Raw genomic sequence first — 27,739 nt, 5'->3', positions numbered from 1 at the left:
TAACTGCAGGAGCGTTGCTGCGATGTGCATTATCATTTACTTCGGTTTTCAATACAACATATCAAACATATTATTTTACAACTATATATTTAAGATATTATTATTGCAAATAATAAATAAATTATAAAGAAACAAATTATAGTATTATAATAGACATATAAACTATAAAATTGAAATTTATTGATCATTCATTTTAGTTATTCTCTATAATATCCACATATTTTTAAATTCTGTGTAGAATTTACAAAAAATTAATATAGTACTTAAAATGTGATATTTTGAATTTGAATACAAATCGTATAATACAGTCCTGAATAATCGTTTCTAACACGCATGCGCAAGAGTTTTACGTAAAGGTATATGTATGAATCGAGTGCTATTTATGTGTGTTATTATTATTCACTGTTATTTTTGGTGATACGTATCACTTCACTTGTCATTCACAATCTTTTGAATGTTCAATATAAATGTATATGTGTTTTATAATTGGAAATCGAAATGGGTGAAAAAAATCTAAATTCACGTTTAAATAGAACTAACGATTTAGTGACAAACAAAAATTGCACTGCACCAGTGAGGTTATGGAAAAGATTACAAATAAATGAACAGAATTTCAGTTTAGTGCTGTTTATAATATCATTGTCTATTGTCTTGGGAAAAATATATATAAATTATGGTAAGTAATGTTCAGTCGTATTTTTTTTTTATTAAGAAGTTTGTCTTGTGTGTGTTAATTCATGTTGCATGTATTTATACTTTGTATATATTTATCTTGATATAAAATTTATTAAACACAAGGAATGTATCGTTTATGATAACTTTTTTTCAATATCTTCGTATTGACAAGCTTCAAATAATAATGCAAAATTTATGCTTTAATATACTTGTGCAATGTTGCGTCATTTGCAATCTAATTTGCGAATTTAATTTGTTTTCAATGTGTCTTAATACATTCTAAATAGAATATGCTCTCTAAACTACAATTAAATCTACAAATGAAAATTTTTTTGTTCTATTAATAAATTTAGACATATAGAAATCAATTTTGTTGCAGCATTGCATGTTAAATAATTTATATGTTATTGTAACTGTTGGTATTTTCATATCATCTCTTTAGGTAGTATTTTACAGCTGCAAAATAATGTTAAATATGTAGCATCATCAACGTCTATATTTTCAAACATATTCAATGTATTTGATTTATCACGTATATCTGATATATCAGAGTTCAAAGTAAAACAGTTAACAACTATAAGTGACAAATTTGTCAATGGTAGTCAATACGATGATGTTGTGAATGTAATGACATCATTTTTTAAAACATATGGATGGCTAATAAAAGCAGCAGTATGTGGTCTTATTATGATGGGTTTTACTTGGTTTATAATTTACAAAGATAGCAGTATTCCTGGAATCAATCCACCTTCCCCTTTTAGTCCCTCTAAACAAAGGTAAGTTAAAGTTTGGAAAATTTACTGTATATAATTACTGTACTTAATTAAATTAAGTAATATATAATCATATTATTTGTATATTATGTAACTTGAGTATTTTTTATATAACTTTTTAATTGCTTCTTCTGTTACATATATCTTATTTCTTTTCCAGATTTTCAAAGGTATCAGGAGTACAAATAAATTATTTAATTGGAATATTAAATGGAATACTAATTTTTGTCTACATGTGTCTTTAATATGTTAGAAGTATCATAATAATATAGTAGTGTTTACGTACTTTAAAAAGAATTGTATAACATTCTACAGTGATCATATTTATTATTATTTATATTGACTAATATTATTAACTTAATTAGTAGTAGTAAGTAATTTATGTTGTGTGATGATATCAAAAATAATATTTTCAACTAATGATATCAAAATACGAAAATGTGAATCTTATAGTTATGTAGTTTAAAACAATGATATAACTGGCTTGTTATATATTTAACAAAGCATAAATTCTTATTTTCTAATTTTCTAAACAGAAAATATGTTATATAAAAGTACAACATATATAAATATAATTTATGGAATGATATGCAATATTTTATATATAAAATTATGGAAAGTACAAAATGCATGTATTATCTCAGATCAATCATTATTTATGTTATTTTCTCTATTTAAGACTGATTAAATATTTATCCTTATTTATTGATAAATTAAAGCTAAGTTAGGAAAATCAACATAAAGTATTAGATGTAGTACCTTTTAGTCTTATGTGCTATATATACTTATACATGTACAATACATCATTATGTCACTATACAATTGAATATTGTTGAAATTGTTTGAAAGATGTTAATAAAGGTAGTAACATTAAAACAACTATTAATTTTAAAATAAATTTCAAATGTTTCTGTTAATCGTATATATGCTTCATTTCATTGAGAGATATTGGAAAAAATTAAAAAATAAATTAATATGCATGTTTTGGTTATATGTTAAATTATTAACATCTTTGAAACCACAAATTTTAATAAATCAATAAAAACTAGTTACGTATTATCTGGGTATTACGAATCATCTATTCTACTTAATACTATATGCCTGGATGGAATAGTGATTACAAATAGAATCTATTATATTTGTCTATTATAGAAGTTTGTTGAGTATAATGGAAATTATTTTGAAGAATAAAATTATTTAATTAAAAACAAGCATTATTTCACTATACATTGCCAAAAAGATAAAAAATTTCTCATTCGATTTGATACTTCATAATTTAAAAAATCAGTGACAGTTTTGTTAATAGTCTAATACATTTTTGAATTACATAAAACTATAATTATGATAACAGCCAATTAAGTCATATTATTTGATATTTCCCATCAAATATTACGATTCAATTAGTAATAACTGTTAGTAACTTTATCAACTTCCGCGGTTGATTTGAATATATATATATATAAATTACATTCAGCGCTCTAGATTCTAGATCGTACAGGGTATGGTAAAACCTCTGTTTCTCTGAACTTTGACCTGAACAACCGGTATTTTAGAACATATAACACGAGGTTCCGTAAGATGTCAGGGCAAGTCTATGCCTTGTAATAATAAAATACGAATACATAAATATGCATATGTGAATAGTTAATACCGTAATACTGTAATTGCTTAGAGCATAGACAAGATATAGGAATCAGCTCTAAATTGCGAAAATTAACATGCGCAATTTGTCTATCTAAAACAAAACAAAACAATCACATTTTTCGATATATTAAAAAGATTTATTCCATGATACTAGGTTGCTATTGTTATCTTTGAACTAATGTAAAAAGATTATCATATGTGACACAAGAAATACATTATGTTTTAAATTTTATATTTTGTCAATTTAGTTACTTCTATTTTTATAAGTTGACAAATAAATATGTAACTGTCTGTTATTGTTCCTCAAGTTATTTTAACAATAATATGTAATGTCTATAAAATTACTACTCTTTCTTTATTTTATTCATAAAAATAGATGTAACAAATCAAAAGAAATTAAATCTAATTGTTGTCTTAACTTTTCTTCTTGTTGCATGTTATCAAACCATCTTGAGACATGTACATATTGAGCTTTCTCTTGATGAGTTAATTCCCGCTGCAACACAAAAATAGGTCAAAGAGATTAGATTGATCCATACAATCTACTAAGGATTCCCATGCTCTACTTATTGCACTTTATTTTCATTACCATTATTGAATGTAGAGCATAATACAATGTAACATCAGCAATGGTTTTCTCTGTACCAGTTAAATATGTCTTGTCTCTTAATGTAACATTTAATTCCTATAAAAATGAAATTCTGTATATATTTTGTACATTTCTAACTCAATTAGTGTAATTTTGTATTTCTTTAATTTTATTAGATAAATAATTGAATAAATTGGATTTTAATTACCTGCAAGACTCTTTTTGCATTAGCAGGAGTATCAGCGTAATTAACACAGACAACTGCATATTCCAGCCATTGACGTGATAATGCTTTCATTTCATTGTCAATACCAAGTATGTCAGGATATTTCGAATTTTCAATCAACAGTTGAATTATAGTACTAAACCCTTCTATCTTTTCATTTGATTCCCTTTCCGTAGTAACGATTACCTATAAAATAATATAAAAATCGCGATCTCGAAAGTAATTTATTTTCATACAAAATTTATTATTTTACATTTTCTTGCATTTCTAGTGGTAGCGGTGAAACATCTAAGTAATTTGAAATTCTTTCTAAACATTCTACGTTACATAAAACCATTGTTTAAAAATCTCACACTTCTTCGACCTCTTGTTTTTGTACCAGTTGCGGGGTAACTTTTAGGTTATGTTCAAAAAGAGCGCGATATATAACGGTATAATGTCATGATTTAAATAAACGTCCGATATATTTTAATAATTTATTTTATTCAATGCAAATACTTGTATGGAATATATAGTAATAAAGTAAAGTATACAAGATATATTTAGCATTAGTTAGGGGTTTATTTCAAATATACAATTTTGTTATAACATCTGTATAAAATTTGCGGTTGACTATAATAAAATGGTGTATTGTATTTTTTTAATTCATATGTTTAGGATTATATAATTAATTGACTTAGTTTAAGTACTTGGGCTTAAATCCTTCATCTCAAAAGATAGCTTATATTAAATCAGGATCATAAAAATATATTTTGATAAATTATATTAAAATAGCTGATAAAATATAACACTGGAATCTAGTGAGATATTTTTTTTATCACGTTACAGTAGGAATGAATATACAACTAATAAACAATTAAGTTGATTAAATTTCTTTCCAATAGTGTTCCCATAGTTTGGCATGTAAATTCTGGATTTGTTTTCTTTATCCTTTTCTTACTGCATTGTAGATTTTTAAGGATACTACATACCTTTAATTTTCTTACTTATTAATTTTATTGAAATGTTAATATGATTTCATGGGAATTTCAAACAATATAGATTTTGGGATATAAATCAGATATAAAGAATGCAACAAGAAAAGAATATTACAGTAATATACAGCTATAACTCGTTTAACAATTCAGTCATAAATGTAATATCAATCAAACAGATTAATCTACTTAAAGGATGGCATACATGTACATACATGTAATAATAAATTGAATTATTAAAGAAATGTGAAAAAATTTTTCATGTAAATTTATAGGATTTTTTATAAATTAATTGCCAGTGAAATTCTTCTCTTGTATCGATCAATTTTTCTTATACATTTATGTGTAAAGAATACACATTGTATCTCATAAATACATTATAATGTAAGTATATTACATGTAAAATAATTGTGAAGTAAATTTCACTTGTCCATTATCAAAAGACAAATTGTTCATAAAATATTTTTGCATGGTTATATGTTTAGGTATAAGCAAATATGTGAGTTTACATAATTCAGGGAATAATTTGTTAAAATTGGCAAATTATATGCAATTAAATGCAGGTACTTCTCCTTTTGTAAGGTGCTCATTTAATATTTACCTATTTAAAAAAGTCTTTTTTCATATGAGAAAAGGCTATGAACATTTCCTTCTTGCTGAGCAGAATGTGTCCTTCTTTCAAATTTTAATTCTCCACTATACATCATAGATCTCAAGGTAGAGATAGATTTTGCTCCAATATCTTGACATCCATGCTTAATGCCACATAACAGATAGGGTAAGAATTTTAAAACAGTTCCTTTGTCAACTATTGAGCCACTAACACCTTGAGCTACTTTCAATTTGTCCATTTCATTATGAAAGTACCTATCCATTGCTGAGCCATGTGCATCTTTTCTATTCATAGCTTCTAGCGAGCCCATACCTCTATATTTCTTTAAACGTACACCATCACTAAAAAAATATTCACCTGGTGCCTCTGAGGTACCAGCCAATAAAGATCCCATCATAACTGTGCTAGCACCTAAACTTAAGCTTTTAATAATGTGCCCAATAGATTGAATACCACCATCAGCTATAACAGGTACACCAAATTTCCTTGCATATTCTGCAACTTTATATACAGCAGTTGCTTGAGGTCTTCCCACAGCCATAACTTCTTGAGTAATACAAATAGATCCACAACCCATCCCAACTCTTAAAGCATCTGCTCCAGCTTCTATAAGATTTTTAGCTTGCATAGTTGTTACAACATTTCCTGCAATTACCTGCAATTCTGGATATTCTGATTTAATGTACTTAATCATATCAATTTGATATTTGGAATTGCCTTGAGAAGAATCCAAAACAATAACATCAACACCAGCTGTAGTAAGATGTTGCAGTCTTTGTTTATCAGCATTGCGTGTGCCAATAGCAGCACCAACTAACAATTGTTTATTCTCATCTTTACTGGCATTTGGATAACTACGATTTTTTTTCAAATCAGTTCTTGCCATTAAAGATACTAATTCTCCTTTTTCATTGACAATTGGAAGCTTCCCTTTTTTAGACTTCTCAAGAATTACATTTGCTTCTTGTAATGTAACACCAGCAGTTGCAGTGATTAAATTTTCTAATTTTGTCATTATTGATTCCAATTTTATGTATTGTTGATTTGTTGTACTTTCCAAAAAGTCAATATCTCTGGATGTTATAATACCCAATAGTTTTCCCCCAACTTTTCCTGTATTTGTAATAGGGACACCAGAAAAGCCATGTTCAGCTTTCACATTTAGGACGTCTTTGACTGTGTGATTGGGTGATAAGACTACTGGATCTCTAATGAAACCATGTTTATATTTTTTGACCTAGAATCACAAAAATTAGATAAAAAAGTTTAAACACATTAATGTACAATTTGGAAATTTAAAAACCTTCATTTATTTCCTTATTTTTAATATAAGAAATATGAGAAAATATAAGCATAAATGAGATCAGTATGACTAATTCAATAAAGTAGAAGAAATCCCCTATAAAGCTTCCTTAATAATTTTTCCTGATAGGATATTATTTACTGTTAATCTATATGTTATCATTGAACATTAATGTTATTATTCGAATAAAAAAATCATAGATATATAAAATGAGATGAAACCTGCAATCCATCTATATGAATAGCAAATTTGAGCGAAATCATGAGTTGCAATAAAAATTTAGCGATTATACTAGACAAATGAAAATATTTAAATTAATATATATATATATATACCTTATGTACTTCATTGGCTTGATACTCGGGCGTACAATTATGATGTATTATTCCAATTCCTCCACATAGAGCCATGGCAATAGCCATGTCGGATTCTGTAACTGTGTCCATGGGAGATGATACCAGCGGTGCTTTAATCATAATCTTCTTCGTTAACGGCGATAATAAATCAACCTCGTCGGCGGTAAAATCAATGTAACCGGGTAAAATAATAAAATCATTATACGTAAGACCGTCGCCGGTAGCGAATAATTGTGCTGCTGAAAGGCCATCATCCGGTAGAGGTATATCTGCCGGTTTTGTGTCACCAATTACATAGTCTGCCATCGTACTTTTCTTAATCGACGATTATTTGTATCCTCTTTCACCGCAGAAGATTATTTAAATGCTAATTAATATTACAATTCCTGTATGATGAGATGATATATACACACTTTTGCAGTACTGATGTTAAAAATCGCGGGCCTCTCCCATGTATGTCAAACCGGAGATCTCCAGGCAAAATGACCGAAATCAACGTGCGCACAGTGCATTTGTAGTTTACGAACTTACGAAGGGTTAAATATGTTTCCCATTTTCGCCTACTGATGACAGTACCATCGTTAACGATGTTTTACGAACGCAGTCGAAAATGAGCGATATGCGTAGTACTGACGCATACCGCGTTAATTGGGCGTCGCTATTGTTACTATACGCAATTCTTGGAACAGATTTTAATTTCGTGGAGATATTTGCATATCAGTTGCATTCAATGGAAAGGAGAGATACTTAAAATTTCTTAAAAATGCACTTACCTCCCCGATAACTGATTAGATAAAGTTTAGATCCATAGTCGGTTACCGGAGCACTACTAATAGGTTGTGTAGTAATTCCGTTTACATTTTCTTGGATGAATTTTCTCGGATAATTCGTGCTGGATTTAATTTTACTTTAGGGAATACAAAATAGTCTTTTAATAGTTCTCAGCGTGTAGAATTAAAAAATGAAAGTCTTTAGGGATCCAGTGGTCCATGCGTATGTAAAACATGGTGTCAAAATAACCGTGTAAAGTATGCCAAAATATGCTCAACTTTGCATTCGCATAACTTTTGAGTCGCTAGATTTTTAAAATTAACGCTTGCATTTTTGGATTCTATGCATTGAAAACTATCATAATATATAAAAAAAGGCTAATGATTTTATGTTCTATTGGTATGTGTAACAAGTTGGTAATTTTCTTTATCGTATATCTTGAATTTTGATAGATTAAATTCGCAATTTCGTTGATGGCCCGACACTTCGTTTTCCATTGCTTAAGTCAAATTGGAATTTCCATATTTAAACCTTTTGATCCGCTTTTGAATGGTCAATTTATTGATTGGTGTATCACTATAAACACTACAAAACTTTTTTATCTCTTCTGTGCATTTTTTTCTGAAAATAAAAAGGAATTGAGAGGCGAAAATGAATCTTACAGACGCAACGCACTTTACTTGATCAGGACAGAAAGAAACTTGGCCGATATTGATACTACAGATAAAGCACATCCAAACCATATCTAATTTTATACATATAAACATTACAGTCAAAAGTCAAAATAAGCAGCAATTAGGGATAAAGATACCACTTCTCCAGATGCGTACCATCATCAATTAATATAATTTGCTATTCTACTAGCAAACTGCAATTTCATTATAAATATTGATAGATACTTTGATAATTGGAAAAAATATGTAATATTAATAACGTAAATACGTGATGTTACTGATATAATTAAAAGTTTATGGAGATAAATAGTCTTCAGATGACATTTTAATTGTAAATATGCATATACAAATTGCGAAACATTTACACAGAGATTAATTATAAAAATACTTGTCTAATACAAAAATAAATACTAATCAATATGCAAAGAACAAACAGTAAAATGTGTACTTTTAAACTTGCACGTAATGCGGGGACCATCGTTAATTTTATGTGATATTGGTGCATTTCTTACATGCATGCTAGAAATCGTATAAAATTATATAAAATTTAATGTCACTCTTTCATTCATTTAACGTTAATGAATATTATAATTTCGTTTATAATCTTACTGGATAAAAAAAAATTTGTTTTAAACCATTGAATACACCTCCAAATGCTTCTTTAAATGAAGAGAAAATATATTCCACTACCAGTTCCAAATAACTTAAATTTTCGTAGTAGTCATCGTATTCTTCGTAATAAAAATAGTCATACAACATTGGTAAAAATATTATTAGAATATACATCATACCACCAAAAAAAACTAAAAATTAAAGAAAGTAATATATAATGGACTATTTAATAAAGATTAATAACTCTAAATTTGTATATAAAATGGATATTTACTAATGGATTTAAGTTCCAAAAATTTTTTATCATTCGTTTTATACCCATTACATCTTACTTTATTAGTAACAGATTCATCTGTAGTTAAATATGAAATCTTCTTTGTATTAGAATTTTGCGCACTGACTATATGATTTAATGACGTTTTCATATTATCATTTATGTATAATTGTTCTGTTTGCACAATATTTGATTCAAGATTCGAGTCTCTGTATAGTTACGAAAAATAAGTTATTACTCTTTTAATATATATATAAATCAATTGTTTATATAACTTACAATGCTTTATTAATCATAGTAGAAAGAGCTGTGCATTGTTTTAACGTTCGAAGTTCAGGATTTACTTCTAATTGACTTCTTAATTCCTGATCGTATACTTCATTTACTTTCCCCTTATTTCTTTCTTCAGGTGTATCCATTGTTAAATTATATGAATATTGCTGTTCTATACTGCTTGTATTCTTTATTTTGTGCCTCAATCTGTTATAATACTCCCAGTAACTTTTATTTAGCAATTCTTGGGTTTTTGGCGAAATACCTTTTGATCTTTCAAATTTATCATCTGTATTTGATCTTGGAGAAATTTCATACTTGTAATGTTCTCTTTGCAAACATGCCCGCGATAAACTTTTAGTAACTTCTTGCCTTGAATCTATATGTTTATTGCTTTGCAAATAATTTTGTTCAATAAGATTCGAGACATTACTAATTTGTGTATTCGTATTTCGTTTGTGTGTGGGAACAGAATAAAAATGTTGACTCATATTTCTTGCTTTATACTTACTGAATTTATGAATATTTGTATGATTGCGTTTGTATTTGTTATATTGAAAATTAGGCCACACTAAAGTATAATCAGAATCTACTAATGCTGAATGAGAATTCTTTTGAAAATAAGATCTAGCTTTCCTAGAAAATTTCGCTGATGTCTTTTTTTGTTTAAATGTGATATATGGTTCTGAATTGCGACAAAGTTTCCTGGTACATCTATTTCTTTTAGAAGATAAATATTGTTCGGATTTATTTCTACCTTTCGTCTCACAAATACCGATTTTGTAATTTTGATATAAAGATTGATTTTGATCAGTATTTTTTGATATATAATTTACTTTATCATGATTGTGAGCTAAAGCTTTGATATCATCATGTATAGCGTCAGTATTAATATTATTACCTTTCTTTGTGGATTCATTTGTATCAATAAATTCTTTTTTAAATATAATTCTTTTTCTAATAATTTCAGAATCTGTTGTTTCTTCACCACTTGCATCACATGTCATTTTTCTCATTTTTAAACATTGGAGAACATTATTATGTATGTTTCTTTTATTTATATCGGGAATATAATATTCGGAATCGCTAGATTCTTGTCGTTCTTTCTGAATATTTAAATTTGGTAATTTTTCAGAAACAGCTGAATTTTCTGGAAAGTCTGGCGTGAAACAACTTTTTCTATTTTCTTCAAGTGCATTACTTTGCACCACTAATGTGTTTTTTCTCTCATAGATATCCTTTTCTTCAATATCTGAAAAATTATGATTTTAATAAATGGAAAATAAAGTAATTTAAATAGTGTTTATAAAATTATTACTGTTAATGAGGAAGGTGCTTTTATTCTGTGTTTGGTTTGAATGAATATGATGTTCAGATTCTTCCTTCCTTAAAGATGGAGTTTTGATTTGGTTCTGGTATTCCGAATGATTTATACATTGTTGTATTACATTACTTGTTCCTGTAGTAGATACTTGCATTGCAAGGATTGGAAGTTGTACATTATAGCACTGATTTACATATTCTTGAGGAACAGTAATTGCACTTAGAGGATGTGATTGCAATTTTTTGTCTAACACAAAAAACAACTGCCCATTACTTTCCTAAATACATTAAAACGATAAAGAAACTTGGCCTGTTATTTATATTTCTAATAAAAATATAATTATATATGAAATATAAGAACATATACTTGTACTGGCATAGAAGTGATGTCCACTTGAGTATTTGCATCATTAACTATTGATTTTGATATATGTTCAAAAGAGTTCACATTCTTCACACATTTATCTTTTGCTGTAATTTCATTTTTATTGCTACCTTCTGAAATATAATCTTGTCTTTTTAATTCTGAGTTTTTTGTGCAATGAGTTTTTTCTAATTGTAATTCTTTATTAATATCAAGGATATGATTTGCCATATAATTTTGTGTTGATTTAATTTCCTTTTCTTCATGAAGCTTTTGTCCTTTCTCTATTTTAGTTTGTTCCCTAAAATAATAGTAGTTGTAAAAATCATAATTGTAATTATGCAATATACTTTCAATTAAAATTGACATATACCTCTCAGGCATTAATTTTTCTGTTTCTTCTGTATGTAGATGTTCTGTAAAAGTAGTAACATTAGATTGATCCACTTCTTTTTGTAATGATTCAGTTGATGTAACTTGATTCTTCTTAATATTTGTCACTCTGCTTAAAAATGTTTAAGCATATTTTTATATTAATGTTAATTTTTATCTATTTCATATTTTAAGTTTTCACAAATGAAATACTTTTTAAAACGAGGATCGATGTAACCAGGAAATTTCCTCAAAGTGTACATACTTGAAGTAGTTTTCTGATGATGAAAAGAAGAGTATGCACTATCTTTAGTTACTGTAGATTTAGGAGATCTGTGTTTCCAAATATGTAAATTTATATTTTTACCAATACCAATTACGTAAAGCTTCAGAACATTTAAAATTAATACTTACTGATTTAACGACGTTTGAACTATAGTACGACTCCTAGGAGTTCCACTTAATTTGACTATACATGGAGGTTCAATAGTATCACCATCATTAGTTAATTTACGTTGCGGTATTTTAGGCCAAGAAGGGTCAGCTGGTATACTAAAATAGTTTAAAATAAAAAGTATTTTCTAAATAAAAAATAAACATTTAATTTAATCTCTTACCGTAATGATCCAGCATTGTACTTTTGTGAAACTGGCAATAGATTTTCACTGTTTACTGAAGTAAGAGTATATCAATTAAATGCTGTATTGGACTTTCTTTTGGGCAAAAGGTATTTTGAAGGTTCCTTACTTTTTATGTGTAATTGCAGAGCATTTGCATTATCCTGATATGCCATATTGAAGCAGTCATGCATTTCAATACTTTCCACTTTTTTCAAAGCATTTGTAAAAGTAATTCCTGGACTAATTATATAAATTATTAATATTAGAAGAAATACAAAAACTGTATAGGTTTAACGTTAATTTCATGTTTCACAAAGTAATAGTTCTATACTTCAAGTAAAATTATTTTTGTTTTTCCTGGATTCAAATGTTTTTTTTACGTACAATTATAAAAAAGGTTTTCATATTGGAACAATTATTTTTATTCTTAATAAGAGCCAATAACTTTTTGTACAGAAATATCAAAGGTGTTATGATAATCAGTTATTTTGTTTTATTAATGACAGATGTATTTATATAACATGTATATCATTCTAATCTTAATATTAAAATATTGTATGTACAATAAATATACAATTGTAGTAGATGTAGGAACAATTAACTACGATCTGCATCTTATAGCTTGATTTATATTACACTAAATTAAAGTATATTTGCGCATCATAATAGTTATATCACAATATCAAGCTAATTGTACACTTATATATGGATTTCTTAATTCTACTTACAAAATATTACAATCTATGACATAACGAGTATAACTCTTTGTTATGTATGTGTATGTATACCGCATATGTGCAAATTTAAAATCTGTGTAAACATTAATTATAACTTATTTTTACATATTTCCATTTTGGAACATATTAAAGAAAATTGTAAACATTGTTTTAATAAAAATATAAAAGTTATTAACATCGTTTTATGAGCAAAGTCCATTTTTATAAATAAGGAAGTTGATTATAGATGTTATATTATGTGTAAAATATATACTTCGATAAAGCAATCTATCAGTACAATTATTTTGACTAGATTTAAGAAAGATGATAGAATTATCATTTTTATCAAATATAAAAGATGTATGTCATAAAATGCATTGATGAATATTCAATTTTCCCTAGCCACCATATTTCTTAGTATTATCGAATTTGAAATTGGTCCAAAATCTAAATATAATTCCATTATAAAGATCTTACATCATTAAAATTGCATAGATATCTCACTGGCGTTGTCTTAAAATTTAGGGCATACTGCATTTTAAATAAGTACATAATATTTAACAAATATTTTTATATAATAATATATGCTAAGTTATTTTGAAAATATACAACAAAATATAAATTAAGCTCTTCTACATTCTTGATACTTTTTCTATAAGTAATTTTTAAACAATACTAAAAAAAAAGAAATATTTAAAGAAATTATTCAAGTAATACTTTAGATAATGCAATATTGATAACAAATATAAGATAAGATTATTATCGATACCTTGATCGTATAAAAAGATACTATTATTGAAATAAGTAGTATTCTTGTTTCTCAAACTTTTTTTAGACTCAAGTGTATGTAAATGAAGAAGTGAAATGTTAGGAAGAATAAGAAACTAAAGAGTGCACACAGCATTGATATCTTCATACATCACTATTGCAGATATACTTAAATAATAGCATAATGTTAGTGACGAAAACAATGTCTTTAACATACTTATCACAATTTACATTATCAACATTATTTTACATAAAACACCACAATTCATTTTTATTAATGTACTATAATTTTTTTAAAAATTGTAGGAAATACAAAAGCTAAATATAATTTTTAACACCCTTAATTCTGTATGCATTGTAAAGAATGTAAAAATTTCTTTGAAGTAAATCAACATAACAAACATTTTTAAGAAATACGGACAAATGTTCTGCTATATGATTTTTATAAAATAGTGAAAAATAACATTTTTGCGAGTTTTACTTTTAAATAATATATATATATTGAACAATGTGCAATTATTGTCTGGCAGTATCATAATATTCTGCACATGAATGAAACTTAATTTTTATGGCAAATTAATATAATGACATATATATTGTAGAAAAGAAATTACGATCATTAATTTAGAATGCTTAACATTGCTTATATAATGCTTCGTGAAAATGCTTTGTAATTAAATACACATACATCATTCAGTTATTTATATACAAAATCCTTTTATTAAAGAAGATATTCATATTGAGAAGACATATACACAATATACTGATAATGTCTTATGCATATTGACGAAGCATTTGTTAGGTGTAGAAATATACATACACAAAACACATTTATTACATATCTTTTTCATTATTGTCGAGTTAAGCTTCGTGTTCGCCGCTACTTATTCCTATGAGTGATTCTGTTTGCTCTGCTTCAATATCTGGTATTCTATAATTAAAGATGTTTTTTAAATTTCATTAAAATTGTATTTTATATAAGAGTATTCCTTTTTAAAGTAGATTACCTTATTGATCTATTTTTTCTACAAATCCAGATGTATATTCTTTTTATTAAATCCATGACTGGATCCCAATTATCATAATAGGATAGAAAAGACACAGTCAGAAATGCTAATAGCATTGGTATGGTTCCTAGATAGAAAATACAAGGGTACTCGACCTTTTTTAATAATACATCAGCTATCATTGACATTGGCATGAGTAAACTAACTGCCAAAGTCGCAATGAGGGATGATGTTAAAAAGCAGCCCCTACAAGTAGGTATAAGACGAATATTAAACATATTAAGTCAGAAAAATTAAGTTTAATACTTCTTATGAACATACCACAACCAAAGCACCTCACTTAAAACTGTACCAATCAAACCATTAATAATTAAATATGTCCATTGATTAGTATCTGGCCATTCAAATTCTTCCCAATGGCCATAATGAAGAATAAAAAACACAGGCCATAGAAGTGTCAAATTAAAAAGTCCAACAAACCCAAAGAACATTGGAATATCCATCTTATCTTCATGATCCACCTTTCTCTTAAGAAATACAATATAAGCTGCATAAAAAAATGCACTGACTAGAGCCAATATTATGGCTGTAGGTATTCTATTAGTTTCTACAGTTAAATCTGAAAGACCAACTAGAACCTATGAAAATAAAGAAGTGTAGAAATAATATTTTTTTATATTAAAGGCTTTGCTGTAATTATACATACTAATCCAAGAATACTGATAGAGACAGCAACTAATTTAGACAATGTAAACTTATCCCCACCATTACTAGGAAAGAAGGCAGCTAGGAATAAAGTAAATAAACTAGAAATTGATGTCAATACAGTTACAAGTCCTGATTCAGTTTTTACTAATGATATTTGATAAGTATAGTTTGCCATAAACCACTGCAATAAAAAATATTTATGTTAATTTTAAACCACATATAGTTGTAGCTTATTAAGTTAATACCTACAAGTAAACAAAACATAAGTGCAATTTTAGCAACTTCTTGAACAGAAAACTTATTAGCCTGTCGTCTTGCATGTTCTCCAGCTCTCAAGCTTGCTTGATAACTAAGTCTTGCCAATAATGCTTCCGTGGCATCGCTTTCTGACATATGACGAACTTCTGCTAATTTACTAAATCTTACTGAGCGTATTGATGAATCATCGCTTTCTGTGCCTGAAGAACGATCACAATGATCTGGCGTTTTTATTGGAACAAATGTTGGATCACTCTACAATTAAATAAGTTTGTATTATTATCAATATTAAAATTATTAATATATTAATTTGTAAACGAAAAAAATAAAAATAATAAAAGCAGAATTTCTATTTACCAAACTTGTGTTAGCTTCTGAATAGAAATTATCATCTTCTACGTTAGGATCTATAAACTGGAATAAGAAAATGTAAAGGTAACAGAAAATTTGATTTTGTTAAAAGAATTATTTGTATTTAAATGTACCATATATGTTGCTGGTTTATTACATTGATCCCTCCATGGAGGCCAAAAACATAAACCAAGCAGATAGAATGTGAACATTGATGTTTTTATATATGTAGTAAAAAATGGCTTTTCAAATGCTGCTTCTCTGTAAATATACTGAAATATAAAACCATATTATTGGATAAAAGATATATTTTATAATTCACTGAAATATAGTATTTAAATATCCCTTACTTTAGTAAGTTCAGTACTAGAAACCCAAATGATATCAACTAATAATAAAACTAATAGTCCCAACACAAGTCTTTGAGATTTATTCATCATTGCTGCAAGTTTATGAGGATCCTCCGCCATCCCCTGCTGTCTACGCTGTCGTAATTCTACAGAACAGCTCATGATACAATCAATGAGTTTAACTTTTTTAATTATGACATCATGATGATATTGATTGCTGTAAAATTATAAAGTGATTAATGAAAACTATTAATTACAAGTAACATAAAATGTTTAAATTGTTGCTAATTTTTAAAATATTTGAATGTTAAATAGAACAGAAATATGAACACACAAAGTAATTTAATACAAGGTACCATGTAATGAAATAGATACACAAAACATAATTTGCATAATAATCATTACGTAAATTAAACAAGCGTGTTTGGAAAATAACAGAAAGAATGGAAAGAGGGAACAAAGGATTAAAAGGGGGGGCAAAAAAACAATGTTCAAGGTTTAACTAATTTAATTGTCTTATTTTAACTACAAATTCATGTCTAATGATGTTGAGTAAATGTAGTATTAAAGCTATGGAAAGTGTATATTTAAAAAAATATTTGTTGATTATATTTGATAACAGGTGGACATGAGGCAAATATATATAAAACAGTGACTATACATAAGATAACCTATAAAAGTTGTAATAAGAGCAGATAACGATTTTCTATTACTTTAAGACAAAAATTCTAAATAGAATTGACTCACAATTAAAGAAAAGCCTTAATTTTGTGACATTGATAATTAATTTATAGCAATTCTTCTACATCTTGGAATTATGAAATCATGAGCACTTTATGCTCTCTAACTTAACACTTCAGTAATACTTTTCACACGTTTATATATAATTTAGATTTTTTTCGCTTGACTTTTCGGTAATTTTCTTTTATTTATATTGGTTATAATTTAAATGTTAGATATTTTTAACATTTCCGTTTTGTTATCGCGTCGGAACTAGTAGCCATAACCACGTTGATGTACTGATGACGTTCCATAGTTTTGTTATCACTCTGATGGCGCTATATTGGCGATAGCGATAGGGCATCTTTAATTTATTACTCATTTACGTTTAATTTCAACATTGTTTTTTATTATTCCTAAATTATCTTCCGTAGTTTCTTTTCAGGAAATTTCTATTTACAAATTATTTTCTTTCCTATACAAGTATAATATAGAAATATTTTTTGGTTACTATTACATATTCCTGTTTATAGATGACAGGGATGTAAAGGTTGTTTAGTCCTAACTTCCGGTTTCTATTATCTATGTATGTGAGCTTGTAGGTATGGGATAAAGAAAAGTTGCGGGAATGCGATTAATTCAATATCGATGTATTATTTTTTAGTTTTATATTTTGTTGGAAAGATAGATTTATTTCTTTTTGAATGTTAAAATTAAGAAAATTTTTATACATATATAGGATGTTACTCTTCTCTTAAATTGATTCTTTACGAAGAGAGCTTAAAACAAGGGTTGTCATGGCAAACAATAGCAACAACATATAGATGAATGTAATGTGTTGTTTGGACGTAAAAGTAAAACATAGTTGTGAATTATGTACTAACGTACTTGTACATTAACAATGGCTAATAATATTCTTAGTAATGGTCGTATTCAGCAACAAGCGACTGTCTCACAACGATTAAGAAATGATAAGGGGAAAAAAGGTATTTCTTCGTATAGTACTACTTAAAGACTATACATATTGTGTAAAATTTTGGTTATGTAGTATTAGCAAATACGTTTATATATATATATACAATTTGAGTGATAATATTTGGTAAAAGTTAAATTAGAATCGTGGTTTTCAAAAAGATAAGAACATTTGCAACACTCAATGAAATTGGAATTTTGAGTTCCACGACAATGAGATAACATAAAATAAATTTTCTGTGAACGGTTATCGTGGTCTTTAATATTTTGAATTTTAAAAAGATAGATATTTTACAAGGGAGATTAAAAGATATTTTTTGAACTGGGATACATATGTATATATGTTTAATGCTTTTTTAATTTTGCGATATAATTTTATATTCTTCTTGTAATTGAATTAGCGCTAGAAATATCAGCGATAGAGAGTAACAATTGGTTGTTGCATCGACATTATACGCGACACGAGTATAAAACTTGTAAAATATTGATCGATCAGGAACTGACAAGATCAAACGGGTATAATGAGTACGCGAATTATTTGAAAGTAAGCAAAATTTTTACATCTACATGTTTCAATTGATCTTTTCAACATTGAAATTTTGATACCGAAATTTTTATTTCTTCAATTTTTATAGGGCTTAATACTGAGGCGAGAAGGAAAAATTCAAGACTCGTTAAGTTGCTTTCAAGCCGCCTATAACGTGAATTCAACGAACGTTAATAACGTGAAGCAGATAGCCAAGTCGTTGTAAGTAAAGGAAATTTGATTCCAGCTACACTGTTCGAGAACGAGATCAGATTTAGATAGTACTGTGAGGCATTACTCAATTTAATTAAGTTGTAATGTAAAAAACGTCTGTTATTCTATTTGAAATAAAATTATTTCAAATAACAATTTTTCTGATATTTTTATTAACATACGAGCAATATATGTTTGAAAGTTATTGCAAGTTTACGAATAAATTGTCATTCCAAGAGTAGCTTTACCAAAGAAAAAGAATCAAAATGAATAAAATCGCGATTATTATTTATGATTAGAATATTATTATCCGTACTAAATATTATTATCGAGTTCTCCGAAGACGTAGAAAATAAAGACTAATTTTTTTTAATGTATTATTCTTACTAATATTGTTGAACAGTTTAATAATGGGCAGTCACAAACGTGCAGTAGATGCATACTTAGAAGCTGAGAAAATATTAAATATACCAGACTGGGAAATTTATTTTAACCTAGGTATGTATTAACTGCATTATACTAAACCTTCTAAATATAAATATATAATTATTTTACTTATTGGTAATACAATAGGAAGGCTATTAAGTTTTTAATTATTGTTCATGAATATTGTCAATAATAAGTCATTTTGCATAGAAAAATTCATAGAATCACGTCTTATTTCTTCTAGGCGAATGTTATACGAAGATGAATCAACTGTATGAAGCGAAAAAGCATTTAAAAAGATCGACCGAGTTGACGAAAAATGAATTGCCATACATTGCTCTCGCGAAAATGTATCTGCTCGAAGATCATGTTACAGAGGCACAGAATGCTTATATGGCTGCTCTTAGGTATGTATATGTATGTACAATTGTCTTTTCACTGTTATTTTTTATTTTAATGTATTTTATAATAAACTTTCTCCTGACTTCATAAACAAGTTGCGCGTGCAGATTTAATTCCAGCGTTGCAAGATTGTGGGTTCCAATGTTCTTGTTTACGATATACTCCACAGTATTATATTCTACCTCTCGTTGCAAACTCTAACTATAGAGATCTCAAATTAAAAAAGATGCAAAGTAAACAGCAACAACGTAAGCAGATAATTTATCACGACGTTGATTAACATTACATTTTTTTGACTTTTCTGACGTTGATATGTTAGTATAAATTATCGATCAAACATTTAAGATTATATCCCGTTGAATCGAATAAATTATTCTATGAAAATTGTTGAAACAAAAAAATATAGCTTGATTTTTTACTTAAAGTAATTAATTCAGTATTATACAATTTTTATTGTTGTAGACATTAGGTTTCTTTCTTTAAAAATAAAGAGATACAAGATATTAAAACGGATTGTTTCAAATACACAGACACACACGGTTTTGCTTTTATTTGCTTCATCTCAAGAATTTAAAAATTGCGTCATTTCGAACTCTACTAGAAAAGATTCTAAAATATTCGGGTGACCTAATTCTAATAATCGAATTATCGCGTTATGGAGAGAGAAAATTCCTTACTTGAGAAAAATCATATCTACGAATAATCAGAGAATTTCTGGAAATACTGTTTTTTGCGTTATCTTTCATCTGTTTACTTTATTTCTTTTCAGTGGAAATCCCGAAAGCATAGAAGCCGCAACTGAATTAGGACTCCTTTACCTTAAAATTGGCGATGTTCAACGAGCATTCCAACAATTTGGCACTGCAGTCGCTCATTCTCCAAATTGTACGAGAGCAATTCTACCGATAGCCTTTATAATTCAAGTGAGTACATTACTTTCGAACCATACGTGTATAGGTAATGGTAGCTATTGCATTTCAAATAGGGGAGAAATTGTTTCAACATTGATGAACAAACTTGCCCGGACTTTCTATTTCATTTTTCTTCAAGTATTTGAGGATGAAGATTCTGTTTTTTTTAGGAAACTTAATGAAAGAACTTAGTCAAGAATTTCTTTTTTATATTTTTAAAAGTATAAATAACAACCTTAATTAGAGATTCTATATTAAGCTTTTTGTACCAAGTAAGCTTTATTTTCATTTATTTCCAATTTATTCGTTCTTGTATCAACGCGCGGGTAAATTCGTCAGAACAAAATAAACTATCATAGAGCAAGACCGTTGCTTAGGAGCAAAGCAGTCATTCTGGTGTAAAGCACGCGTAATATTTCAATAATGTACTTAAAGAATTTAATTAGAGATACGCGGTGCTTTGGAATTTCCATTGTTTGACAGACTAAAACATTCACTCTTTAGAATCACCAAGAGTATGATGTTGCGCTGTCGAAGTACAAGTTGGCAGCGCAATCGATTCCAGAATCGTATGCTTTATGGAATAACGTCGGAATGTGTTTTTACGGCAAGCAGAAATTCGTTGCCGTAAGTATATTCGGATAAATTTATTCGTCTGCATAATTTTTGTCTTGATGTATGTTACCACCATTATTGTACACGCTTGTAACACAATGTAAGTTATTAAAGTTTAAAGAGAAGTTAAGGAAAGTTGACCATAGTCACGTTCATCGATATTATATTGCACAAAGTTGAAAAATTAAACAACGAAAAGAACAAAGACACTTTGAAAAAGAAGAAATGGCATTGTGACACGTGATATTATGTGCACTCTACTGGAACACAATTCATTACGTTCATAGAAAATAGAAAAAAAGACAAATACAACAATTTTTCCCTGAGAACACAGCAAATTGCAAACTGGCATGGACTTTATTCACGACAAGGCGAATCCGTGCACGCTGCCAGATTTAATGATGATAATCAATTTAAGGCTCATTAAAGGGGATGGTGCTCACGCGAGGCGGCGTCTCAGAATGACGGCCGGGACGCACTTGCGACTCATAATCAGAGGAACTCAATTAAGAGACAAGACTTGTAATGCACCGCTGTAGCCGAAGCGGGAGCAAATTGGTAAATGCGAATTTTATGCTAGGCTATCTTCTAATGCAAAACCTGGGCCACCGTCGAGAAAGCAAATTAAGACCTATTATACCTAATTGAAATGAGAAAAAACTACACTTCTAATTCTCTCTGAGAATGTTGCACATGAATATAGGTAACCACTTTCTCCTTTAATTTATCGGACGAAAGTTTGGGAAGCAATATTTACTACAGTCGACCTCTTTTTCTTTCAATTGTTTGTCACGAAGAAGTATCCTGTTCATCAAAGCCTTCAATTAAAGTAGTTTAATAAATAGAATCAATCTGTGGATGTTATTAAATGTCTCTACGACAGTAACGGAGACTTTTGGATCCGATGATTAAAATTCAGAAAGTAGTGTGCACGGAACACAAGTTTCTTAATCTGCTTCACTGTTATTCTATTGGACGTAGTTAGTAAGCCAAGATTTCAAAATTAAGTGGATTAAGTTTAAAGCTTAGCTTCAATTACCTTGTCGTCGATAAAAAGTTCGAGAATGGGAAATGATCTCCTACAGGATGAGAAAAAGAAAGTGTGCTAGGTCACGCGATTCCCTCATTGGAGGGATTAATTTTTATTGTCTTCTTATGGCATCGAATCTTCTATCATGTTTGAAATAATCAAGAAAATTCGGAAGATATTCCTCGGAATTCGATTTTCAATCTCGACAATCAATTCCCATTATCATTTCATTAGCTATGTGTTAGCTATGTGTCGATCGCTTTATAATACCCTTGCACAATATTTGCTTCGTCTGATTTACTCTCGCACTTGCAATTTATTGATTGTGCTGTCGTAATTGTCAGTCAATCGGCTTAACGCTCTAATTACTTCCAGGCAATTAGCTGCTTGAAGAGAGCTCACTACCTCAATTCTATGGCCTTTCTGCCCGCCTATAATTTGGGTATGGTTTTTCTGACCACTGGCCAACCAGCCTCAGCCGCAATTTATTTGTGTGCTGCAGTTAGCGCGGATCCTAAAAATCCAATGCCGTATCTCTTGCTTGGACGTAAGATTTCCTATATAGATATTTTGAGAAAGTATTTTAATTACAGACATAATTTCGGTAATGTTATGATCAATTGAATAGCATCTCTTTAAAGAGAACAATAGATTATTTGGACTCTATATTTTCGTAAAACATTTTATTGCGTACAAATTGATACGAATTCACGTGACAAGCACAACGAGTACACATCACAAACGCAAGAGTACACTCAAAATTGCCCTTTGATTTCAAATTTATCTTATTTAAATGTTTCCACGTTCGCTGCTGTTCTTTTTAATTTTATAAATATAATTTAATTTAATTTAATTTAGTATGCGGGAAATATAGGATTTTGTAAATTTTCTACAATTAGAAGAGCATAGATTTCGACGATAATATATGTTTAACGATATAATATGTTTCTACGATACGTCACTATTTACAAAAAATGCTGGAGAAATGGCAGTGTTCTTTCAATGATAAAATACAACCTACTGTCATTGTCACTATGTCATTGTCACATAAGAAATTCTAACGGCATTCGTTCTGTTTCTTCTTCCATCGCTATCAGCCAACACGGCAATGAACGATGGTAATAAAAAAGCGGAATTCTTTATTACTTTAGTTGCTCTAAAACGTCTGGAGGACCTGGAGGGTGCGGAGAAAGTGTTGCAGAAAGCTCATGCTCTTTCACCGCAAGATCCCCTGGTATTAATCAATTATGCGATAATATTGGAGGCACAGGGTAAGGGGAATATCGCGGCTGAATTTTTAACAGCTCTAAATGATATTACGGCTGTGATTGACGTGGACGTGCAGGCAAGTGTTTTCAACAGAATTAGAGAGAACGGGAGAACTGTTCCGCGTTAATTTCGCCCTCTCCTTTTCATCTGTTATGGCAGATAACGCAGACTGCGAAGAAATTGTCAACGAAAATACAACAGGGGACAGCAAGCAGCAAACAAGAGGAGGAGCTAAGGATGCTAAATTCAGATGAAGTTTAAACCGTCGCATTTGCTTATTTGAATATAAAGAATCTACCTCCGAAGTTAGTTTGACACTTGTTAATAGACTTCACAGTGCATGTACTACCGATGATGTAGCCTGAATTTTCTATTCGGACTTCATATTTCATTTTATATATAAATAATATTACGAATTTCGATTGTACAGTAAATATAAATTATTAAACAAAAATGTAACTGAATCAGCTGAGAATTAAATATACATAAATAGAAACGTGCAGACTGAAAATGTATATGAATAAATTAAATGTAAATTATTTATTCGGTTGAGAGAGGAAGCTTTAAGTTTTAAGATTTTTCCATTTTTATCCTCGATACATCTTTAAATTCAACTAAGTTTGTTTTCTTTTTTTATTCATTATGGACCCTTGTATTGTTGGCTCTGAATATCCTGACGTTTATTCGCGCTCGTTTAACACTCCACTTGCCAAGGAGAGCTAGTTTTTTCATTTAAGTTTCTCCCAGTGACTATGCTACATTAACTCGCAACACTCGTTACGTCCCCAATGGGTACCGTTTCAAAAGTACCAAGGATTAACGGGAGGATAATATACGAAGGCTAGTAGAAAGGAGAACATATTGATGAAACATTTATTGTTTCTTTTGCTACCTAACGTATAGATTATCGGCTCACACCTTTTTGATATCATATTCTCCGTTAAGTTCCACTCTCACTCTCTCTGTTCATAACGTTATTTCGTTGAATTGGAATTCTGAAATAAGCATATTAGGGAACTAATTAAACTGTACTTTGGTTAATCGCCTGTATACTATGTAAAACAAGTTGTTTCAATTTTGTTTAAACGATCTATCACACACTATACCAACTTTGCATAGTTAGAGGGACACGGTTGTATATCTCGATTAGAAGTTTTCTTTCGAGTTCATGTACATAATTGCATGATAATTAATGCTCGATGTCCGCGTTCGTTAAAGTTACATGTTTTAATATGTCGTATAATGTTGATTTACGCTTCTCCGTACAGTAGTTAAGTGGATAAAATGCTAAAAGTTTCAAGATCTTGAGAATTTGTTGTTGTCTTTTAAATACCGTAATGTAGAACAAATAAAGTAACGTTAGAGATATTTCATCCGTTCAAATATTATCTTTCGGAAAAGCAGGAAACGAAAGAAGTCGCGTCTTACAGGTAGTTTTACGAGCGTCCAAGCGTATTGCATAATAAACTTCTATCGTATATTTTACATGCCTGTTTACTCGGGTGGAAATCGAAAGAGAGTCGTATATTTGAAAACTTTGCGTCCCTCGGAATCGAGATTTGCATCGAGGAAAGTACTTTTAAATTCAGAGAGACAAGAATATCTTCTGATAACCAAACATCCCTAATTCTAGACATAATTATAATATATGATAGTTCAATTTTATCTTTATAATATTCTATGGCGACCTACATTCGCTATCAGAGAAATTTACGTCAATACATCTCCTCTAACTTAGCCTTCTCTCAATCCTCAGACAAAGCGCACTTTTTTTTATCGTTTATTTCTCATTGTAAAACCATTGGCTTATGGTGAATATTCTCGCACATCGTTTTACAAACAAGGTACAAGTGATCGTTTAATAATAATTAAAAAATAACGAGAGCTTCGAACGAACAAAGTACGTACTTTATAATTTTGTAATACGCTGAAGAATTTTTGAGTAGTCTTAAACGAAAACGAACAATGGGATGAAAAATTCACCTCATAAATTGTGCTACGCGTTGCTTTTACCATTTAATGTCTTCGACAGAACAAGTCAGAATAGTTTAAACATTATCTAGGAGGGGGAAAGGCTGGCGCATACGGTTCCAATGCGAATAATTGATTTAAATCCTTTCGAAAGGAAACGTGTACGAAAGACGAGTATTCCGCTCGCGAATTGTATTTCTCGCTATCGACGCGATGAGAGAGAACTCAATTAGTAACGACGATGCGGAACGATACATCGCTAGAAGATAAAAACAATGAATTTTCCTTCATTGCGATAAACGGTGCGCCATGTATTCGTAATTCTGATACGTGCACGAAGAATACGGATCTAGATACGATTGTAGGTATAATTATTTCCTGAAAACAAAAGTTCCCAAGGACGAGAAAGTTTTTGATTCCTTTCGTGCGTCTCCTACCTCCATTGTTGATCGTCGTCGCTTTAATCGAGTTTTAAACGAAAAACTTTGTTTGGAAATGATCGCTCGAGTTGCACAATGAACGATGATTAACGTGTCTATGCTATATAAAATATCCTTTATTTTGTGGAAAATATGGAAAATGTGTTACACGTATAATTGGATGGATTGTGCGGTATATAATATATGGAACATATTTAATTATTTATTTAATTGCGTGGAACATACTTAATTATTATGGAACATACGTGGAATATATTTGACGTATTAATGGCTTGCACATGCTGAGTTTGAATATCATCCCAGGATTATCAAGCGGTATAGAGCGAACGAACAAAGTGGATACAATGATAGAAAGAGAAAAAGCTCTTGGGAACGGCGAATAAAAGGGGAAGACGTACCGTAGCTGTACTCTGCAGACACCAAAAGCGCTACTTTATCTTACAACAACCATACAACCAAGTTTAACGACTATTTTATCACTTTTCTTTTAACAGAACAAACTATGTATCCCAAAACTAGAGTCGGCTAAGAGGATAACGAACGTGCTTTACTTCAATCGCATGACGTTTCTTTCTAATCGTAATTGACTACGTTATGCAAGGAGAGTCATGTTCTTGGTAACTTTGAAACACTGATGAAGAATCTAAATTAAACGCATTACGATAAGATGAAGTTTTAAAACTAATTATACGGAAATTAAATGAAGTTAATCATGAATTGGGAGGATATTAAAGTTGGGAATGTGCATAAATTCTGAGCGCAAAATTTTTAGTTACGAAATAAAGATATTTTTTTATAAGAAAAAAGAATATTGCTGAGGAAAACATGCGAATATTGCAAATTAGTGTAAAAATAAAAATAATAAAAATTCTTTCGTGATTCTCCTCGTTGTTTTCGAAATATTTAAAATGAAAAAGAAATGCTTCAAAATTGTAATCAGCCGACGCTAGTTCGATAAGTTTTATATTTTTCGAAGCATCCTTCTCGTCGATACATCGACAATAATAGATACACATCGAGCAACTCAGTTACTCATTTTTGAAAAGATGCAATTTCTTAGAATATTAGTCATTCGATGACCCTCATTTATATGCATAAATTTGTTCATATTCCAAATATTCATAGTGCAATAGAGAAAGCTCGAGAAGAGAGTGATGATTTACATAATTGACTATCTGCGTGTACGAATGTAATGCGGTTTGCTCTACGGTTTTGATTATGTCAACCGCCGCGCCACACCATTCGTACATGGCATACATATGTATTTACTTGCATGTCACTTGAGATATAAAATCGATTTAATCTTCTAATTATTTTCCAGTAATTAACTATTTGTCTCCGACTTCACAATCGTTTCAACAAATTCGTCCCTCTTTGATTACCAATTGGCATTCATTAACCAGAGATGATCGTATGTAGAACGGTAATAGTTCAACAGTCGAACATCATCCACAAAGGATTGAGAAATGTTAAAAGATTGGAAATAACGATCGAAAGATCTTTTTATGCTTTTTCTCTGCTGAAATGTCAGGATACCCTTTAACATCGTATATTTTAATCGTGTTCTTCTATCATCCTCGAAAATAAAGATTTAAAAAAGTTAATTTACCATAGAGTCGATAAAAATGAAAATGTGACAACCTTCAGCGA

The 27,739-nt window shown here is 29.4% G+C and overlaps 5 protein-coding genes across 12 annotated transcripts; 1 reads left to right on the top strand and 4 right to left on the bottom strand.

The window, feature by feature from the left end:
• Positions 1-537: 537 nt before the first annotated feature.
• Positions 538-24,171, top strand: LOC100646825 (Bardet-Biedl syndrome 4 protein). Of its 5 annotated transcripts, XM_012308799.3 has the most exons (10): positions 17,903-18,300; positions 18,688-18,830; positions 18,922-19,034; positions 19,429-19,523; positions 19,696-19,858; positions 20,623-20,776; positions 21,269-21,391; positions 22,785-22,956; positions 23,561-23,754; positions 23,838-24,171. In XM_012308799.3, exons 1-10 carry the CDS (start codon positions 18,216-18,218, stop codon positions 23,937-23,939), a joined length of 1,344 nt encoding a protein of 447 aa, XP_012164189.1. In that variant the 5' UTR covers positions 17,903-18,215; the 3' UTR covers positions 23,940-24,171. The 5 variants fall into 5 exon arrangements, 4 of the variants coding, with proteins under 4 accessions (XP_048261727.1, XP_012164189.1, XP_048261726.1 ...); XM_048405770.1 differs by lacking the exons at positions 17,903-18,300; positions 18,688-18,830 and adding an exon at positions 547-676 and having other exon boundaries at positions 23,838-24,170; XM_048405769.1 differs by lacking the exon at positions 18,688-18,830.
• On the bottom strand, positions 3,308-4,326 carry LOC100646378 (eukaryotic translation elongation factor 1 epsilon-1). Its single transcript, XM_003395642.3, has 4 exons — positions 4,161-4,326; positions 3,890-4,093; positions 3,682-3,777; positions 3,308-3,588 (listed from the first exon to the last, which is right to left on the bottom strand). Exons 1-4 carry the CDS (start codon positions 4,242-4,244, stop codon positions 3,457-3,459), a joined length of 516 nt encoding a protein of 171 aa, XP_003395690.1. The 5' UTR covers positions 4,245-4,326; the 3' UTR covers positions 3,308-3,456.
• LOC100646502 (inosine-5'-monophosphate dehydrogenase 1b) lies at positions 4,449-7,655 on the bottom strand. Its single transcript, XM_003395643.4, has 2 exons — positions 7,133-7,655; positions 4,449-6,731 (listed from the first exon to the last, which is right to left on the bottom strand). Exons 1-2 carry the CDS (start codon positions 7,457-7,459, stop codon positions 5,487-5,489), a joined length of 1,572 nt encoding a protein of 523 aa, XP_003395691.2. The 5' UTR covers positions 7,460-7,655; the 3' UTR covers positions 4,449-5,486.
• On the bottom strand, positions 8,290-12,708 carry LOC100649728. 3 transcript variants are annotated; one of them, XM_048405766.1, is made up of 11 exons: positions 12,564-12,708; positions 12,434-12,488; positions 12,231-12,368; positions 12,030-12,149; positions 11,818-11,949; positions 11,448-11,745; positions 11,076-11,358; positions 9,764-11,009; positions 9,485-9,693; positions 9,208-9,401; positions 8,290-9,117 (listed from the first exon to the last, which is right to left on the bottom strand). In XM_048405766.1, exons 1-11 carry the CDS (start codon positions 12,625-12,627, stop codon positions 9,085-9,087), a joined length of 2,772 nt encoding a protein of 923 aa, XP_048261723.1. In that variant the 5' UTR covers positions 12,628-12,708; the 3' UTR covers positions 8,290-9,084. The 3 variants fall into 3 exon arrangements, with proteins under 3 accessions (XP_048261723.1, XP_048261722.1, XP_020718679.2); XM_048405765.1 differs by having other exon boundaries at positions 8,290-8,545; XM_020863020.2 differs by having other exon boundaries at positions 8,290-8,545; positions 11,818-11,946.
• Positions 14,618-17,612, bottom strand: LOC100646622 (solute carrier family 35 member F5). Of its 2 annotated transcripts, XM_003395644.4 has the most exons (9): positions 17,342-17,612; positions 16,595-16,811; positions 16,379-16,516; positions 16,251-16,307; positions 15,885-16,148; positions 15,634-15,816; positions 15,249-15,565; positions 14,928-15,173; positions 14,618-14,851 (listed from the first exon to the last, which is right to left on the bottom strand). In XM_003395644.4, exons 2-9 carry the CDS (start codon positions 16,754-16,756, stop codon positions 14,782-14,784), a joined length of 1,437 nt encoding a protein of 478 aa, XP_003395692.2. In that variant the 5' UTR covers positions 16,757-16,811; positions 17,342-17,612; the 3' UTR covers positions 14,618-14,781. The 2 variants fall into 2 exon arrangements, with proteins under 2 accessions (XP_003395692.2, XP_048261724.1); XM_048405767.1 differs by lacking the exon at positions 17,342-17,612 and having other exon boundaries at positions 16,379-16,505; positions 16,595-16,722.
• Positions 24,172-27,739: the final 3,568 nt, after the last annotated feature.

This window comes from Bombus terrestris, chromosome 5 (assembly GCF_910591885.1).
Source record: "Bombus terrestris chromosome 5, iyBomTerr1.2, whole genome shotgun sequence".
Lineage (NCBI taxonomy): Eukaryota > Metazoa > Arthropoda > Insecta > Hymenoptera > Apidae > Bombus > Bombus terrestris.
This window is presented reverse-complemented; position numbering and strand designations above follow the sequence as displayed.

Coding starts and splice junctions, on each gene's coding strand:
- LOC100649728 (XM_048405765.1), bottom strand. CDS start 12,627: ATGCATGACTGCTTCAATATGGCATATCAGGATAATGCAAATGCTCTG. Junction 12,489..12,563: donor TCTGCAATTACACATAAAAA/GTAAGGAACCTT, acceptor CTCTTACTTCAG/TAAACAGTGAAAATCTATTG. Junction 11,359..11,447: donor TCACTTCTATGCCAGTACAA/GTATATGTTCTT, acceptor TAATGTATTTAG/GAAAGTAATGGGCAGTTGTT.
- LOC100646502 (XM_003395643.4), bottom strand. CDS start 7,459: ATGGCAGACTATGTAATTGGTGACACAAAACCGGCAGATATACCTCTA. Junction 6,732..7,132: donor AAGCCAATGAAGTACATAAG/GTATATATATAT, acceptor TTGTGATTCTAG/GTCAAAAAATATAAACATGG.
- LOC100646378 (XM_003395642.3), bottom strand. CDS start 4,244: ATGGTTTTATGTAACGTAGAATGTTTAGAAAGAATTTCAAATTACTTA. Junction 3,778..3,889: donor ATGCAAAAAGAGTCTTGCAG/GTAATTAAAATC, acceptor TCATTTTTATAG/GAATTAAATGTTACATTAAG. Junction 3,589..3,681: donor ATGCTCTACATTCAATAATG/GTAATGAAAATA, acceptor TTTGTGTTGCAG/CGGGAATTAACTCATCAAGA.
- LOC100646825 (XM_012308799.3), top strand. CDS start 18,216: ATGGCTAATAATATTCTTAGTAATGGTCGTATTCAGCAACAAGCGACT. Junction 21,392..22,784: donor GCAAGCAGAAATTCGTTGCC/GTAAGTATATTC, acceptor AATTACTTCCAG/GCAATTAGCTGCTTGAAGAG. Junction 23,755..23,837: donor TGATTGACGTGGACGTGCAG/GCAAGTGTTTTC, acceptor CTGTTATGGCAG/ATAACGCAGACTGCGAAGAA.
- LOC100646622 (XM_003395644.4), bottom strand. CDS start 16,756: ATGAGCTGTTCTGTAGAATTACGACAGCGTAGACAGCAGGGGATGGCG. Junction 16,517..16,594: donor CTAGTACTGAACTTACTAAA/GTAAGGGATATT, acceptor TTTATATTTCAG/TATATTTACAGAGAAGCAGC. Junction 16,149..16,250: donor CAGAAGCTAACACAAGTTTG/GTAAATAGAAAT, acceptor ATTTAATTGTAG/AGTGATCCAACATTTGTTCC.